Below are 18,602 nucleotides of genomic sequence, written 5' to 3'. Positions count from 1 at the left end.
AATCCAAGTGCCTATTAACTTCAAACTCTGAATTTCAAAGTACTCGTCTAAAGTTTTACACTACAATTTATTCATCGCCTATACGTATAACAAGACTAAAATGAGTCAGTTAAGTTTAAGAATAAAGCACGTGTTAAAATTATCGTTAAATAGGGATATGTCCATTGTTAATAATAGAAAATAAACTAAAATTTCTCAAACTAGGATCTTGTTTCCTTTGAACCAAAACTTGTAAATCGAGTCGAGTAGCTAGATCAATTCGTCTAGTGTTTTAAGAGGAGTATACTAGTAGAGAGAAAAGTAGATAAAAAAAAACGTGACACACTCTAACCGTCAAGGATCTAAGTATTTTGAACATTCCATCAAGGTAGACCTCGTATACATCCAACCAATTTACAACAATACTAGGACTCTACAATCCCAGACTAGAACACTGTCCTATGAATCTTGACATGTTCTTATTTTAATTACATAAACCAACTGATTTGGAGTTCTTGGGAGCAAATATTTATCAGTTTGAAGCCATTGCAACTTGTTGCCTAGGAGAAGACTTAATATTCGATATATTCCTGGGATGAGATTATCAGATTGCTGCCGGCCTGCCATCTTTCCTAGGATCACTAACAGCGGTTAGTACTCCATGAAATATCTCGTTTTTAATTACTTTTCTTCCTAAATCCATCGAATTTGTAAGGTTTTGAACAATAAGCTGGCAGATTGCTCCACCGGCTTTACCCTGCAGGTGATGACCTCTCTCTGTCAAGAATTGCTTATTTTCCTCAGAAAGTTCTATGTGTTCTCCATCAATGACTGTCCAGTTTTCATATGAGACAACATTTGGAATAAGCTGCACAAAGCTAGAATAATGTCAGGACTTTATGATTTGTAAATGATTTTGAACTTAATTCATTGTATAAAAATTCGAGGGACCTTGTGGTAGACTCGCGCGTTCCTTACAGCTGCTAGAGGATCCATTCCCAAGACAAAATGGTTAATGAAAACTTGAACCACAGCCGGAATAATGTTCAAGCCACCACTGCCACCAATCACCCCGGCCAACTGGTTATCCTGCTAAATTTTGCACAAGATAGTATGCAGTTCAGAGAAGTGAATGCACGAATAGATGAACCTACTTATCATAAGATCTATAAGCACTAGTAATTAAGTATAAAACCATACCTTGAGGACGATGATGGGGGTCATGGACGATAATGGTCGCTTGTTTGGTCTAATAAAGTTGGTTGGAGCAGGAGGGAGTCTGTCAGGAGATGTTTCAGTTGGCGTCGAGAAATCATCCATTTCATTGTTGAGCACAATACCAGTCGAAGGGGAGAGAACGCCACCTCCAAAAGGATAGTTCACTGTGGTTGTCATTGATACAGCATTTCTGTCTGAATCCACAACGCCAAAGTGACTCGTCCCATGATCCCTAAGCTGATTCCACCTGGACAGATCAAATTCTTTAGTGTCATTGTTAATTGTTGAAGACTAAATTTAAATAAATAATCACGTTCTCTCTCTAAAGTCTTGCCACCATCCATTTATAAAACTTATCCACATATCATGCCTTATGCACCTGAGGGGGCGTGCAAAGACTAAATTCAAATAAATAAAAACTTCATCTCTAATAATTTATGTTTTTAGATGAGGAGGCTCTAAAGTTGTAAAGCTAAGAAACAGTCAGTCTTAGGAGATCTACCTGTACATATAATATTCGGGAGGGAAAGTCGTGTTGTCAAATATCTTTTCCCGAATGCTCTTAGCAAAATCTGGGGAAAGCATGTCGGATACCGCTCCATCAACATTTTCAAAATGGGGGTCTCCCAGGTACATTCGGATAGCAAACATGTGTTTCAGTGCTTCAATAAGACGATGAAGACCTAAAGGACCTTTCACAGCATCAGGACTTCCGTAACTTTCTAGAATGTTCAAAATCTGCATTTTCATCGACAAGAAATGGTCAGTCGACAAGATGCTGCTTTGTTAAGGAATTATAATACCAATGCTTCACACTATGCAATAAGATACTATCAACTCAACTTCTAACTGTCCAATCTCTAAATAATTTCCCATAGAATTTTATTTTTTTTTACAAGAAAAAAGAACTTGACTAAGGAGAGAGCGAGGGGAGGATCAATTACTATCTCGGAATTTAGCAGTAGTTCAAGTCATTTAAAGTCTAAAACACGCACCAGAGAAAGCCCAACCGTTCCACTTGAAGGAGGCGGCATTCCTAATATTCGGTATCCCATAACATTGACGGCAACTGCATCTGTAACATCCACTCTGTAATTTCTTAAATCCTCCATTGTCAAAATTCCACCTGCTCTTCTCACATCTTCAACCAGTTTTTCACCAACTTTCCCCTTATAGAACGCTTCAGGGCCTTGTTCAGCGACTGCCTCTAAGCTGTTCCCAAGTTCTACATTGTAGCATGTATCGCCAGCTTTTAACAGCTTACCCTTTGGTGCATAGACTTGTCGTAAGCCCAGATCAGTCATGATCAATTCTTCATTTTTAGCAATTGCAGATCCTAAATATGGAGCAACTTCGAATCCTTGTTTGGCAAATTTGATAGCAGGTTGAACTAAAGTTTTCCAAGGCAACCGCCCATATTTCAACCAGGCCATGTAAAGTCCAGCTACCTCACCAGGAACGCCCATTGACAGTGCTCCTTTACATTTGGCCTCTGCATTATTGTCATACATGTTCTGCAGAAAGAAACAATTATTGGATGAAAAGGATAAATCAAAGACACTCGAGCAACTTTACTACCCCAATTTATAGCATGTTAGGCAAAAAAAGGTGCTTGCTTATAAGCTGGAGACCCAGGAATTGTGTAGTCCAAAATCCACACACTGTGAGTCCCACAGCATACAATCTAGTTCCCAACTTATCAGGCTTGTAAGCTAGTTGTGTGCATTTTGGACCACACAATTTGCTGGTCTCTAGCTTATAAGTTAGAACCTTTTTTTGCCGAACATGCTATTAAACTTCTATGATGAACTTGAAACAACATGATTGATCTCTTATGTGTTACCAGTTAAACCTTATTCCCCACCTCCAAGAGCAATAATAAACCAAAAAGAAATTAATCACACGAATTTATAGTGGTGTAACCAACATTATGACATTTATAATCTAATAAACAGAGTTAGAATTATAATTATAATGTGGCAAATCAAAAGCAAAGAATATGAACTTGTGAAGCAGCAGCCGGAGCAGTCTCCCTCATGTCAAATGCTTGGGCATCTGATGTCGATGAAGATAGAACCACCATAAAACCTCCACCTCCTATTCCACTCGCCATCGGGTTAACCACACCTAGGCAAAGTGCGGTAGCAACCGTGGCATCAACAGCATGCCCCCCCATTTTTAATATGGATATGCCGATTTCAGAGCATCGACCATCATCAGCAGCAACAACAGCTTTCTGTGATTCAACAATGTCACTATTGCTAATCCGAATTCTTCCGTTATATTTGCCATCATTTCTCACTCCCAAAAATTTCAAATCCCCTTTGATCGCAAGGCCTACAGCTAAATTACAGACAAAAAGCACAACTCTAAGAAATTACTTCTGGTACAGCATATTGTTCACATTAACACTTCATAAAAGTCAAGAAAACATAAATTGTTTTCACCATCAGACAAATATATGAGAACAAAATCAAAATTCTTTGCTTGATCAAATATTACATCTACACGATTCTTTGCTTGATAAAAAATTAAGTCTTATTGATCACAACTATTATATTTCCCATAAAGAAATTACAGAAAAAATTCCTATAATCTGAAGAACCCAACAACCCATCTTTGACAAAATTCCTTAAACTCCTCAAAATATCAAGACAATTCACTGTAAATGGGAAATATGAAGCTAAGAAAATTCTTACATGCTATCGCTATAATTCCAAGAAGAAACCAAAGGGCTCTGCTCCATCTTTTCCTCCTTGCAAAATCATCACTGCTCATAAATGGGAATTCTAAGTCTTGCTTCTCCATTGCAACTTTCAGGCTGTGTGTGTTTGTGTGTGAAAGATATGTAGAGAGCGATATTTGAGAATTTCAACGTTGATTTTATGGGGGTATGACTAAGGCATTATCAGTCCAGATACGTAAGTGGGGTTGGAGTATCTTCTCCTCCATAAAAAGAGATGGAATCATTTTTCCAACTATATTATTGGCCAGTTTGTTGGAAAATATTAATATAATAAAAATCACTTTCCAACTATAGTACACACCCAAAAAATATTATTTAAAGAACAAATAGTTGGTCACTTTTTCTTTTCTTTTCTTTTCTTTTTTTAATTTTTAATTTTTTTTTCTGTTTTTTATATTGATGAATATTTTTTGCAACAATTTTGAGTGCCATATAAATTTTCCGGAATGCTTATGACATCTCAACTCTCGAGTCAAATTGTGTCAATATTATGACTCTAGTAAAACACTCGTTTTTCCGTCTAAGAATACGCTTTTCTAATTTCTTATTTCAAAGTTGCTCATGATCTTAGACGGAAGATAAATTCCATCGTCTATGTCCTTGTTAGGAAAACCATCGTATTCTCTGTTACCTTCAAATGAATTTTAGAGTGCCCCAATTTCATAGACGAGGTTGTTTTGTTTAATTTGTACAAAATTAGTTTATGTTGCCATTTAAATATAAAATTAGGTATTTAAAGATAACGTTAGTTTGAAAATGGTATTATTAATTCTTAAATATATGTGCAATATAGGAAAAGTGTGTACACACACACACACTTGCCAAAAGTCAAACAAAATTATTGTCAATTGAAAATTCAATTCTATATTCTATCGTCCCCGGCCCAATTCTGTTCTCCAATATTTAGTTGTCCTTACGTAACGTATAGGTAGAATGATAAATTTTTAAAAGCATCAATTATACATAAATTTCTGTTTTTTAATATTTTGTTCTGCCCAATCAAGTATTATATCAATTTCCTTGGTGGTGGTGTCATTTAAAAGGTTTTAAATAAAATAGTGCAATAAAATATGACATCGAAAAATAAGTAATGTTTTGGTATAATTACATAAGTGGGGAATTTGCTTAAATTTCGAAAATTTATTTTTAAAATAAACTAAAGAACTCATTAAATAATATCGTCTTAAAGTTGAACCTTGGACAAAATAAAGTAGAAAATATTTCTAATACGAAGAGTAAAGTGACAAATTAACTATTCAAAAGTATCTGTAAAGACCGAGTTAATTGTTCCAATGACCACAGAACTTAGGTACGTATCTTTGATTGGTCACTGAAATTTCAATTGTCGAGTTTTAGTTATTGAACTTAGGTCTATATCTTCGATTGCTCACCGAAATTTAAAATGTCGAATTTTGACCACTTAACTTTGAAAAATAACGTACATTACTCACTAGCGTAAATATTGAATATTGAAAAATGTCGAGTTTTCAGTGAGTAACTTACAATATTTTTCAAAGTTCAGTAGCTAAAACTCGAAATTCTAAACTCCTGTGAGCAATCAAAGTCATGGACCTAAATTCAGTAACCAAAACTTGATATTCTAAACTTCAATGACTAATCAAAGACATGAACCTAAGTTCAGTAACCATTGGAACAATTAACTTGAAAAGACCACATATATATAATTCAAGAATCTTAAAACGTTAAAACCTTCACATAGTACATTGTAATAAAGAAAACATAACTTCATCTTCCATCGAATTTCGACAGACCAAACCGTGTAATAGCAAAACAAAGCAAAGCAGAGAAATCGTCTCTTCCTTAAACTAACTGCGTAGAACTGAAAGAAAGCCTTATGAACTCAAGTTCCATTAATGTAAATGAATTTCATTTAAGCTCCATTTTGTTCACAAACATATATAACAGACCAATATTAAAGAACCCTTTTTAATGTCTGTTATATTTTAACTGCATTAAAAATTCATTAATATTTCACACCTAATCTTTCTTAATCATGTCTAGTCCAACTCCTCAAATATACTACAAATTATGCAACATTCTAAGGGAATATAACATTCAAATGAGCAAACGGGCTTGTAGGGTAAAATCCATGGCCCTTGGAAAAAAAACTCATCACAGAACTTTTCAGAAAATTATGCATCACCACCGACAGTTCGAGAACAGCAGTCAGGGAGTATAGGATTTATACGAGTTCAAATGCAAAAATATTTTTAGATTCAGTGCTTTACAGAAAAAAAAATGGTGTCTCATAAAAAGAGATTGCTGCACAAAATGGCGTCACAAAAAGTATGTCTGTTTCACAAGGCATATCTAGTTGGAGAAATAACCACTCTTTGTAGCCTTAAATGAATTCCCTGGACATGATATTTCTATAGGGTAGATGAAGAGACGACGAAAAAGAAAAGGAAAAATTAAGTTATATCTTTTACTTGGCTCAGAAGTTTCCTTCACGACTGCCAGAACACATTTGGGTCATTGCTGTACAATGTGGGGTCTTGAATCTCTAGGTTAGCCACGTGACAATTGATTAGTTGAGCTTGGAAACTTTTACAAAAGACCAGTCCAAAAGGTAGCATCCACCAACCACTTTCATCCCTGAACCAATGCTCCAACACCATGTAAATACATAAGATTCCAAAAGCTATACCAAATTCAATCATTTAGAAGGAAAAATAACTCAACTATATAAACATGCACCCAGAAAATGTAACTTACATGATAAAATTCCAGGACTGAAAGTTGGGATGTTTTTTGTTTGACGAGGATTGAGTCTTGAAATGAACTATTCCACATACGAAGGCAACCACCTGCACCATAGACCTGTTCCTCAGTACTTGCTTCAAGACCAGAGTACATAAAAGAGAGGTGTCAATTTGATATTAGAACTTGTGCTATTAGAATGTCATAGAGAATATATGGGTTTGTTAATACAGCATTGTTGACTCTAGAAGTTATCAAGTTCACCATTGAAGAAGTTCACGAATACTTTTAGAAGAATTACTAAATGCAAAAGATAAGGTCAAAAATGAGGCAAATGCAATAACCACTTACGACATTTATCACAGAATTTATATTCCATAAAGCATATATACGTGCAAGGCCAGCTGACCGCCTGGGTCCATGACTAAATAATGCATTGATCCCAGCAGGAAACGGCAGAAGTATCCCAAGAGGAAGAACAGACAAAACCAAAAAGACGTCCAGCAGTGATATGGAGTAAAGCTGAAGTAAAGTAAGCAAGACCAAGCTAAAATCTGCTAAAAGGAGTATTGAGATGACCAAACCAACAAGATCCTGCAATTGGAGTCCAATGGAAGAAAAGAGGAAGCGAGTATCAAATGTTAATGATTTCTGAGGATAAAAGATCAATATATTTAAAGTAGTCCAATACATTAAGACTTGCCTGATGGCAAACAGGTCTAGTGTTGCAAATTATGTAATAGAAAGGATAATCTATGTGTATCTTCTCTTCAAGTTTTTGAAGGTTCTTGGCATGTAAAATTTCTCCAGATATCTTTTTTTGCATGGTAATTTGTTCACTGACTCTTACAAGATTTAGTGCTTTCTTCCAGCGGTTACCAGGCAATCTGCACAAAAAAGATGCATAGAGAGAGAGAGAGAGAGAGAGAGAGGAAAGCCAAATGAACCCAAATCATCAATTCAACAGTCAACAGAAACATCTAAAGAGCAAAAGAATCACATGCAAATGCCTTACTGTGAGTGCTGCTCTAGTAACAAAGATTTATCCAATCCTTGAATTGATGAATGTGTGCTTTCATCTTCTATGGCACACACAAGTAGTCCAAATTGACGATATCCACTTGCTGATGGCTGAAAACAAATTAGCTCTACATGTACACCGTGAGTACTTAATGTTCTATTTGCATGTGTCTCAAGCCAGCAGATAACCGGATGAAACGTTGCCTTTAGATGCCCACGTCGGACTAAACGAAGTTGTGCATTTAGACCAGCTACAAATCGGTACCAAATTGTTGGGGGGACTGACTGGAACATGGTAAAAAGAAGATGATCTCAGGACCTCCATGAGACACACCATATGTTAGACAATGCTTGCATTAATCTTAGTAAGCAGTAGAAATTAAACCTGACTCATGAGGTTAGTTAGAATGTTATCACTGTGAAGAGAGAAAGGTGTCATGTAAGATCCATCTCCTCCAAAAACTATATACATCGGGAACCTTTGAGGAAGGGGAGGTGGAAGGTCATCCCTTTTTTCATCTCCACCAAGGAAAAAATCCACATAGGCAAGCATTAAATCAGAAGTTGAAGTCACCTACAGCACAAAGAGAAATTATTAGTGTTGGTTAAGAAAAAAATAAATTCATTGAAATAAGACATAAACAGCAATAAAACAGGTACGTAGAGATAGAGAAGGGTACAGTAGCACATAAAAAAATCCAGAGAGAAACTATTTTACCATGAGTCAAATCCCTGATTTAGTTCATCAAGGTCAAAATTCTTACCACCTAGAATCCAAGATGTGATATTGCACTAATATTGCATAAGATGCTAATTAAGCAACAGACTTATGAGGATGCTAAATGAGGAACAGACATTTGAGATTGGAAATGCAGAGTACTCAATAACACGAATCACATACAAATTCAGGTTTGGTAACACAAATGCTGTATTGGGACAAGCGAATTGTTACTCGTTCAGAAGTTTTCACTCCAGATACAGGTATGGTCACAACCCATTTAGAATGATAGTAAGTTAAAATTAAGATGCTAGATATATTACACAAACTTGACTGAACGCTTAACAGAATAATGCATTTTAAAGAATTGTACAAAATTATCTGGAAAAAGAATTAGAGATGACACTTGTAGTTAATTTTATGCTAAATTGTCATTTAGCGTCAAGGACTTATATCAGGCATTGAATGGCATGTCTATTTCAGAGAAGTCGATATGGCAGGGTTACCAAAGTGTTGGAGTAACATATAAGAGGTCTAACGCGTAAACGGAAAGTAACTTCATGACAGCTTTATCATTATGAGAGATCACCATGCATCACTTAGAATCACATCTCTGCATTAGGGGCCAGCCCAGTATGCGCATAAATGCTAATAAATTTTCAGTGGAATATTCACATATCTATTCTACTATACTTCTTGTTCTTTAAATTAACATAGAGAAACATCATGAGAATTAAAAAAAGGAAAGAAGATGAAAAGAATTTCTCTTAATATTTCCTCCAGTCTCTTCTCTTTCTCCTGTGCTGTTGGGGCTTTTATATATGCCAAGGTAATCACGATGACTGCGGATGCTACAATCCATCAGGGACTCAAGGATCATTATTATATCTTGTAACACTCTAAATAATAAACACAAAAGCAATCCATGTTCAAGTCTTTTCTATCACCCAGTTGTGAATCCATCTGTCTCATCTTGAATGATTAAAAATTGGCAGTGTCATGAGTGTGGAAAATAATATATATTATTTAGTTTCCGATTTAGTTGTAAAATAATATAAATCATAGGACTCTAAATCCCTAATTTTGTGGGATGGGAATTAGGTAAATTATTACCCCTGATTCAGTGGGGATATTTATTTGTTTCCATTTTAGCTTGTTGACCTATCCTATAAAGGCTCCTGTTTGTAACTGAATGATATAGAAAATTTATTTTCATTTACTCACAATGAGGAAGCATGTTGAAAACAAAATTTAAATTTATAAATTCTTCCCTCTCTAATAATTTAATCTTTTAGACTAGGTGGTTAGTAACACAACGACAACCTAAAAGAAAATTAGAAATTAAGATAAAATAGGATTCAAAAGCCAAAAATTGTCATAAGTGATGTCCATTTGCAACTTGAGGTTTGCAGCTCTGTTTTTGAACAGTAAATCTTCACGTTTCAACAGTAAAAAAAGTGCATTGAATGCACTATGCTGCGACTAGCTCTTCAGCACGCTCTAAACAATTAGAATCAAAAGCGACATCAGTGTTTGTCAGCTCTCCTCACTTGGTGTAAGCAGAAAGGTACTAGTCCCTTGATGTTTCATTTGACCAATTAAGGATTACTTTTCAATGGTTCAAACTGATAAGGTTTTCAACCTCCTGCATCCAATTTTGGCCTCGGTTAATAATTGCTTCTGCTACCGTCTTAGTCATTTTTCGTTCTATTGTTTCACAAGACAATACAGATGTACTTGAACATCATAATTCTTCACTGAGTATTGTCTATAAATTGTCAGCCGCAGCTGCTAATTCTCAGTAAGTTCTCATTAACTAATTTTACATATAGATACTTCTATTCATTCAGCGTTTCATTTTTCCAGAAAACAGGTAGTTTTATCTTGGCATATTACTTCTGGATATTACAATAAACATATGGCTCCTATCCACCTTGTTTCAGACATGATGCCTTCACTGAAACCCAATGTTAAGTCCACCAATGGTATCCATTACATCTTAAATCTATCTATTCCTGAATCCTAACGAATCTCACTCCCATATTTCACTGTATAATCAATTATTTGCTCGCCAATCATGTAGTCTCAGTCAAAGTATACTTTGAGAAGGTTTTCCTAACATAATATACATCCATGGTAAAGAATATGCCTTCACCATAGCTGGTAACATGATTATACTTTTACTAAAATTGTTATCCAAATATGTTCTTCAAACAATTTCGGTTATTTCTCCAGACACTTGCATTATCAGCCTAGCAAGTCAGGCTATAGTGATTGCACAGATAGGTAGAAACTCAAGTTAGATTGGGTTTATAATACCAAAAGGGGTTTCCAAGTTGAATAATAATATTGCTAGCTCATTTGCGTTTTAAATGCCAAACTCATCAGGGATCCAGAGCATACCTTCAGGCCTTCATAGAGAGCACGTGAACGGCAAGAACGCAAGCAAGCATGATCATATTCTGATCGAACATATTCACGCAGGTGCTGCATTTTCTTCTTCCGGCACCACTGCCGCCATGACCATGCAAGTGGATATGTAATAACACAAAGGATGCTGTAAACTGATCCTTCCCACCACTGATAAGAAGCTAAAGCATTTATCTCATCAACAAATCTGTTGAAAGCATCTTCATATCTACCAACAAAAGACAAGGTAGTGAAATGAATAAAATCCAAATGTTGTCGATTGTAATGATGCCAATTCCACAATATTAGCGTAATTATAAAACCTGACCGTTGGAATTTATCAAAAACCACATCATATCACTTATCTGCTTTTCAATAGGAGTTCTTGAAGACTACAGAAGGAACGTCTGATATTTCTGCAAACTATGCTGACATAAGGGCACACATAAAGGCACTGAAAGGGGAATTGGATGAACTAATAAGGTTATTGGATAGCAGAAAGACAATGGGTTATAGGTAGACGTATTGTCATGCGTGTGGAATGGGCTCAGATGATTATACAGCAAACGAAAATGTAGTAGCTAATGAGGTGTCTAAGGAGTCGAAATCGAAGAGGGCTCACACTACAGAGGTGATGGTTAAGCCAAGTGGCGAGGCCCAAGTACAAAGTAGAGGGGTGGAGGTGGAAGTAAGGGACAAGGAAGGGGAACCGAGTTTGATGAATTTAGAGTCGAAGAGACCAGATGTGGCAATTGAGAAACAACAAAGGGCAATAAGTTTGGCAACGATGGTCACGAATATCTACTGTAGGAGATATTCTAAGTCTATAAATGAGGGGGAATCAAGGACTGATAAAGCGCTAGTTGTGTGGGTGGAGGGCGCCAATAAGGAGGATATAAATAGGGATGTAGGTTGGGTGGAAGAAGAGGGCTTACAATATGATCAGTTTTCCTTTGGGGAGATAGTGGAAATGAGTGAGCTTGACATTAGACCACCACCATCGAGCTGGGCTCTTCAAAAAATTTTGGACTTCAGCAAAATGGTGGGGCTGTCCTGCGATGGGTATGAACATAAGCTCTTGCAACTATTTGAGGAGTTGGAGGCGAGCAGGGGACAAAAGATGGATACACTAGGAGGTAAGACAAGAAGAAAGGGTGACCGTGAGCTTAAAAGGCTTGAATGCTTGGTTAATTATGACATAAGGAGTGGTGACTCAAGAAGAGAATTGATGGGGAGAGATGACAATGCGTCAAGATAATCCCAAAAATAGTTAGCTGGAATGTGAGGGGGCTTAATGAAGCTGGTAAAAGGTTAGGTGTTCATAATCTCTTAAGGGGTTGGAAGGCTGACATTGTTTGCTTACAGGAGACAGTTGGAGACCGTTTCGAGGGCTGTTGTAAGTAGCTTATGGGGGGGGGGGACATCATATTGGGTATCAATTTGTGGGGTCAGTGGGGGCTTCGGGAGGGGTGCTAATTATGTGGGATACTAGATTCTTTCAGTTGGAGGAGGTTAGTGAAGGGCTATTTTCCCTATCCCTTTCATTTACAAATATTGGAGATAGATTTCGTAAGATATTCATAGGAGTTTATGGGCCTAATGTCGATGAAAGTAGAGGCGGATCGTGGGATGAATTGGCAAGTATGATGGCTAGGTAGAACCTCCCAACGTGCATAGGGGGTGACTTTAATGTGGTCTGCTTTCCTACTGAAAGGTCTAGCGGCGGGAGACTAACAGGAGCTATGGAGGACTTCTCAGATTTTATCAGGGAGAATATGTTGGTAGGATATGCCTTTGATGGGGGGAGATTTTACTTGGTCATCTAATCGAGAGCTACCTGTTCATTCTAGAATAGATCGTTCTTGATTAGTGTGGAGTGGGAGGCTAAGTACCTGGACGTCGCTCAGAGGAGACTAGGGAGGGTGTATTCAGATCATTTCCCAATTTCATTATCTAGGGATGTGGGATATAGCGAGAGAAGGCCTTTTAGGTTTGAAAAGATGTGGCTTAAAGTGGACGGTTTTGGGGAGCGAATACGGACTTGGTGGGCCTCTTACAAGTTCAAGGGGTCCTCCAGTTATGTGTTGGACCAGAAATTAAAGGCTTTAAAAGGAGACCTCAAAAGGTGGAATGAGGAGAAGGTAGGAGATGTTAACCGGCGTAAAAATCAATGCATCTCAGAAATAGAGGAATTGGATAGGAATGAGGAAAATCGAGGATTGGGAGGGGACGAGAGGGAGCGACGTCAAGAATTAAGGGGCGAGCTGGAGAGGTTGTGGAGATGGAGGAGATTTCTTGGCGCCAGAAATCTAGGGTCAAGTGGTTGAGAGAGGGAGATAAGTGTACACAGTTTTTCCATAGGGTGGCCAATTTCAACAGGAGCAACAATCGTATCTCTATGTTGGAGGTGGATGGGGTAACTTATGAGGAACCACAGGATATTCGTAACCAAATGGTGAGTTTCTACCAAAACCTTTATAAGTAGCAGTTTGATTGGAGGCCAGCGCTTGAGGGGCTAGAGTTTTCCACTATTTCTAAGGAGGATGTTAGTTGGTTAGAAAGACCATTTGGGGAGGACGAGATTGGGGAGGTGGTGTTCAGTATGAATGATGACAAGGCCACAAGACCAGACGGATTCTCCTTCGCATTTTACAAGGCTTGTTGAGATGTGATACGATCGGACATTGTGGATGTTTTTGCTTACTTTTTCCAATATAGCGGATTCTTGAAAAGCTCTAATACCATATTTATTGTTCTGATCCCAAAAAAACCAGGAGCGACGGACATTAAGGACTTTCGACCTATCAGTCTAGTAAATGGGGTGTATAAGATTATTGCAAAGGTTTTGACAAATAGATTAAAGGAGGTGCTGGGAAAAGTGGTGTCAAAATATCAGAATGCTTTTGTCAAAGGGCGACAGATCTTGGACTCCGTTCTCATAGCAAATGAATGCATTGATTCAAGACTACGTCAAGGGCTCCAGGGATGCTATGTAAACTTGATATTCAAAAGGCCTATGATCACGTGAATTGGGGTTTCCTATTGTATATGCTCAAGCGATGTGGTTTCGGGGCCAAGTGGTGCCAGTGGATTCAATTTTATATTTCTACTGTCTCTTTTTCAGTTCTGGTAAACGGCACTCCTGAAGGTCGTTTCGAGAGTTGCAGGGGATTGCGACAAGGGGATCATTTGTCTCCATTACTGTTTGTTATTGTAATGGAGGCATTCAGTAAAATGGTTGAAAAGGCTATGGGGAAAAGTTTGTTAAAGGGCTTTAAGATTGGTCAACTGCAGATATCTCATTTGCTATTTGCAGATGATACTGTGATCTTTTGTGACGCAGACGTTGAACACTTTACGAACTTGCTTCGAAGCTGTATCTGGAATGAAGATAAATTTGGGGAAATCTGAGGTCATCACTGTTGGAGAGGTCGATAATGTGGAAAGGATGGCTGCTACATTGGGCTGTAGGGTTGCACAGTCGCCTATGACATATCTTGGGCTACCATTAGGAGCAAGGTTCAAAAGTAAACACATTTGGGACAGTATAGTGGAAAGGGTGAAGAGGAGATTAGCGGGTTGGAAGCGTACGTAACTTTCAAAGGGAGGTCACCTTACTCTAATCAAGTCTACTCTCTCGAATCTTCCCACTTATTTCTTGTCTTTATTTCCCATTCCTGTGGCTAAGAGACTAGAGAGGATCCAAAGGGAGTTCCTTTGGGAAGGGTTAGGAGAGGAGAGGAAATTTCATTTGGTAAATTGGGGTGCAGTTTGTTCTCTCACAAGGGTTGGAGGATTCGAACTAAGGAGCCTTGTATTGTTTAATAAGGCCTTGTTGGGTAAGTGGTTATGGCGGTTTGGGGTGGAGAGGGAGAGTTTCTGAAGAGAAATTATAGAAGAGAAATATGGCATTTTGGAGGGTGGATGGTGTTTAGTTCAGAGCCGGGGTACCTACGGGGTGAGTTTATGGCAGTATATTCGACGAGGGTGGAGTGACTTTCGGAATAGAGTGACCTTTGGTGTGGGTAATGGCAATACTATCGGCTTTTGGGATGATTGTTGGTGTACTGATCAACCGTCAAGGGAGCAATTCCTTTCTTTGTATAGTATTACCGTGATGCCATCTGCTATGGTGAATGATGTATTAGATATACATAACGGGAGCATCAATTGGAACATTGTTTTTGGGAGGAGACTACAAGATTGGGTAGTGGATGATTACGCAGTGCTATTGACCTCTCTGTATAAAGTGCATATCAGGGTACGAGAGAGTGACCGCATCAGGTGGATGCCGACAAGGGATGGCATTTTTTTAGTTAGCACTTATTTTAAATCCTTATTGGGATCTGCGGAGAATTTATTCTCTTGGAAGATGGAATGGAAGTGTAAACTGCCTCCAAGGGTGGCATTTTTACTATGGACGATAGTGAGAGGATAAATTTTAACCGCGGACAATCTTCGATTAAGGGGGTTTTATATTACAAATTGGTGTCATATGTGCAGAAAGGATGGGGAAACGGTTGACCATTTGTTCCTTCATTGTGATGGCGCCCGTTTGTCTCTGGCTTCTCAACATATGGATTGGGTGATGCCACGGCGTATGGAAGATTTGTTGAAGGCATGGAAGAGAAAGTTTCCCGACAAGGACAGTAAACTCGTTTGGGACCTTATTCCAGGCTGCATCATTTGGTACGTGTGGAGAGAAAGAAATGGACGCTGTTTTGATGATCAGATAAAGACTTTAGAGTAGTTTAGAGAATTATTTTATTTGACATTGTATAATTGATTTAATGCTGTAGCTTCTAGTCACATAGATGGGTTGCTTAATTTCATGCTGTTTATTTCTTGTTTAAGTGTATAATACACTTCATGTGTATTACCTTTTAATTAATAAAACATTTGATTACTTATTAAAAAAAAAAAAAAAGTATTCAACAAAAATTTGATTCTTATAAATTTGCCTATAAAAAAAAAAAAAAAGTATTCAACAAAATAACCACAAGAAAGATAGAAATCATACACAATTTCTTTTATTTCTTTAGGAGGAGAATGAGGGAGATGCCAAGGTTCACTGAAAGTGTTTGCCCCCATAAAGTACATGCGATGGACATGGGTTTGGGATTCCTCAACTCTACTTGTTTCCAACACCTGAAATACAACAGAATGATCACCTTCAGACTAATCAGCAACAAATCTGTTAAAATGCTTGCAAGTTAGATGCTACAGAAATGGACAGAAATTGGAGAACCTCATTAAGTGACTCCAGAAAAGGAAATGAGCGATCAATTGGAGAGCAACAGCGGGCCCGCACTAGACCTGGTAATTCATCTGAGCCAACAAATTTCATCCTAGCAACACTTAGAACAAGTGCTAAGATGATGAGGAGACTTGCAAGTGTCAAACCAAATAACCATGGCCCTCCAAAGGTGTACATTAATTCTTCAATGGCTGTATAACAGTGAGGCATATGATATCGCTCAGATACACAGTTGTATGGGCAAGGGGAATCTGTAACACCTCCTGAGGAAAGATGGTCTTAAAAGTAAGAAAATTCCACTTAAAAAGGAACAAATACCTTCATAAATTATTAAGTTTCGAAATATCTTCACAGATCAAACTACTGCTATAGAAATCTCTCTAGCTTGGGATACATAATTTTGACAACAATGCCTCTATCCTGTTGAAGAAGTGATGGAAAATTGGACATCTTTTAGGAGGAAAAACAAACATTTACTAGACTAGACTTGTTTTGATTTATTCCATTTCTTTAATAGTTAGGTTATGTTAAATTTAAAATATACAGCTTTTGACATAATAAGAACATCGGGTATATTGTAATGCATTATAAAGGCAGCAAACAGAAAAGAAATATGATGTACCCCGAACAGCAATATATATCGCACGATGGGGAAGCTGATGAGATGGGCAATCACGACAAAGGGCTCTGTCAGATCCGGTCAAATTTTTATAAGTCCCAAGGGGGCATTCCTGCAATATAACATGTGCATTAAAACTTGAAGAATTTGAGAATAAAGCAGACATAGACTTTATAGAGGAATACATAAACGAGGCTATGGTAATAAAGGGGCAACACATTCTATAGCAAACAAATTACTTCAGGTATAAGGAAGAAGAGAATAAAAATGCAGTTATTACATTGACTACTTTGTGGAATTTGACAGAGGTATAGACTTCTTCCTAACAGTACCTATGCCAGGGGACTTAAAAATAAAAAAATAAAAAATAAAAATCTCGACACGGGGACAAGGATACATGAGCTTATTTTAAAGAATGAGAGACCAACTTAGTTTACAATCAAGATACATGAGCTGAATTCAACTGTGAACAAGTCATGTCAGACATTAGAGAAGCGCTTAACTCTTGAACTTCACCAAAAATCTCAACAGTGACGCATGGGGTAGCAATTTACCCGACAAAATATCCCATAAAGCCCTTTCGGACAGGCTTTTCCACTAACAGTTCCATTTTCTCCATCTTGCCCCAGTCCTCGACCAACACCTCCTCTGCGGTTCCATCATAAGTAGAAAAATGATTAACAATCATCATTAAATAAAAGTGTGTTAAGTACTAAACAATATAAATTCATTTTTTCTTTAGAATAATACTAACCGTCTAACATTATATGACATAAATTCACAAAAGAATGAGTTGAAGTTCATCTACTCATTTTCTATGACCATTGATCGGACAAGTAACACCATATATCTTTTCAAAAGCACAGTTAAAATATGAAAGAGTGAAAGAGTGCTTTTTGTTGTTCTGCAAGAAGCCTCATACTTTATTATTATTTTTTTTTACAAGTAATCAAATGTTTTATTAATTAAAAAGTACACAGGAAGTGTATTATACATTTAAACAAGAAATAAACGTCATGAAATTAGGCAGTCCATCTATGTGACTAGAAGCTACAGCATTAAACTAATTATACAATATCAAATAAAATAATTTTCTAAACTGCTCTAAAGTCTTATAAGAAGCCTCATACTAATTTAGTACATGTATTTAATTGAGTAGTTGTTGAGCCTTAAAATTGACTTTTATATTTGAAATTTAATTAATAAGAAAATGAACAAAAGAAATAATCTTGCATAGACAGAATTATACATTCCCTACTTTCATATTGAAATGCTGCCTTTCCTTTCTGGACTGCTGCTAAATAATGCCTAAATAAGAAGAGGAATATGCACGTTATAACCAATGGCATTCAGTAATAAATTACTTCAAAATTCTTGACCTTTTTCTACTGTTTCAATTATATTTAGTCCCTGTTGGTCATAATTTTGTAAAATTGATGTTTTGAATAGTGATTTTTTTAGAAAGTCAAACAGAAAGAGAGAGAAAGAAGGGGGGCGGGGGGCTTAAACTTGTAAATGATTAATAATGGAAAAATAACCTATCCTGAGATAAAGCTAAAACTGGTGGTAGAGGTGGGACCACCTTAATGACAACGAACTGGGAGATTGAACGATTGCAATACTCATTTCAGAATATGAAATGTTACCGGCCAGGTTCGATCCTGATGGGTACCACAACATGACAAACCTTTGGTTGAGTGATTTCTCGTCAAGGATTCCTTCCATTATATAGGAATAAGTACCAATGTAAATATGATAACCAATCATACATTTATATACATAATTATGTTAAATGGGCAATGTATGTTAAGTCATAATTTTCATCAATCTCCATGATTCTCATCGATTTCATCTCATTGACATCCCCTAAAATTGATGCTGGATGATGAAGAAGCATCAATTTGTTTCCCATGTA

General features: G+C 37.1%; 2 protein-coding genes across 6 annotated transcripts in view; both read right to left on the bottom strand.

Annotated features, from left to right (window-relative positions):
- Positions 1 to 458: 458 nt before the first annotated feature.
- LOC111407819 (glutathione hydrolase 3-like) lies at positions 459 to 4,128 on the bottom strand. Of its 3 annotated transcripts, none has more exons than XM_023037505.1 (7): positions 3,897 to 4,128; positions 3,203 to 3,534; positions 2,193 to 2,711; positions 1,700 to 1,935; positions 1,180 to 1,444; positions 931 to 1,071; positions 459 to 847 (listed from the first exon to the last, which is right to left on the bottom strand). In XM_023037505.1, exons 1-7 carry the CDS (start codon positions 4,003 to 4,005, stop codon positions 584 to 586), a joined length of 1,866 nt encoding a protein of 621 aa, XP_022893273.1. In that variant the 5' UTR covers positions 4,006 to 4,128; the 3' UTR covers positions 459 to 583. The 3 variants fall into 3 exon arrangements, with proteins under 3 accessions (XP_022893273.1, XP_022893271.1, XP_022893272.1); XM_023037503.1 differs by having other exon boundaries at positions 3,203 to 3,540; positions 3,897 to 4,127; XM_023037504.1 differs by having other exon boundaries at positions 931 to 1,068; positions 3,203 to 3,540; positions 3,897 to 4,126.
- Positions 4,129 to 6,116: 1,988 nt separating this feature from the next.
- The window catches only part of LOC111407817, a 40,472-nt gene continuing 27,986 nt past the window's right edge, over positions 6,117 to 18,602 (bottom strand). The window contains exons 12-22 of one of the 3 annotated variants that reach the window (XM_023037500.1): positions 17,242 to 17,335; positions 16,691 to 16,799; positions 16,060 to 16,331; positions 15,832 to 15,959; positions 10,806 to 11,040; positions 8,070 to 8,258; positions 7,680 to 7,969; positions 7,368 to 7,551; positions 7,016 to 7,258; positions 6,680 to 6,801; positions 6,117 to 6,559 (exon numbers count right to left, since the gene is read on the bottom strand). In XM_023037500.1, the coding sequence (XP_022893268.1) occupies positions 6,412 to 6,559; positions 6,680 to 6,801; positions 7,016 to 7,258; positions 7,368 to 7,551; positions 7,680 to 7,969; positions 8,070 to 8,258; positions 10,806 to 11,040; positions 15,832 to 15,959; positions 16,060 to 16,331; positions 16,691 to 16,799; positions 17,242 to 17,335 (2,014 nt within the window). In that variant the 3' untranslated portion in view covers positions 6,117 to 6,411. The remainder of the gene's footprint in view (positions 6,560 to 6,679; positions 6,802 to 7,015; positions 7,259 to 7,367; positions 7,552 to 7,679; positions 7,970 to 8,069; positions 8,259 to 10,805; positions 11,041 to 15,831; positions 15,960 to 16,059; positions 16,332 to 16,690; positions 16,800 to 17,241; positions 17,336 to 18,602) is intronic. The other 2 variants (XM_023037501.1, XM_023037502.1) reach the window with 2 other exon arrangements.

Source organism: Olea europaea, chromosome 13, assembly GCF_002742605.1.
Source record: "Olea europaea var. sylvestris chromosome 13, O_europaea_v1, whole genome shotgun sequence".
Lineage (NCBI taxonomy): Eukaryota > Viridiplantae > Streptophyta > Magnoliopsida > Lamiales > Oleaceae > Olea > Olea europaea.
This window is presented reverse-complemented; position numbering and strand designations above follow the sequence as displayed.

Coding starts and splice junctions, on each gene's coding strand:
- LOC111407819 (XM_023037503.1), bottom strand. CDS start 4,005: ATGGAGAAGCAAGACTTAGAATTCCCATTTATGAGCAGTGATGATTTT. Junction 1,445..1,699: donor CCCGAATATTATATGTACAG/GTAGATCTCCTA, acceptor TGATCTGTCCAG/GTGGAATCAGCTTAGGGATC. Junction 1,072..1,179: donor CCCCCATCATCGTCCTCAAG/GTATGGTTTTAT, acceptor TGCAAAATTTAG/CAGGATAACCAGTTGGCCGG.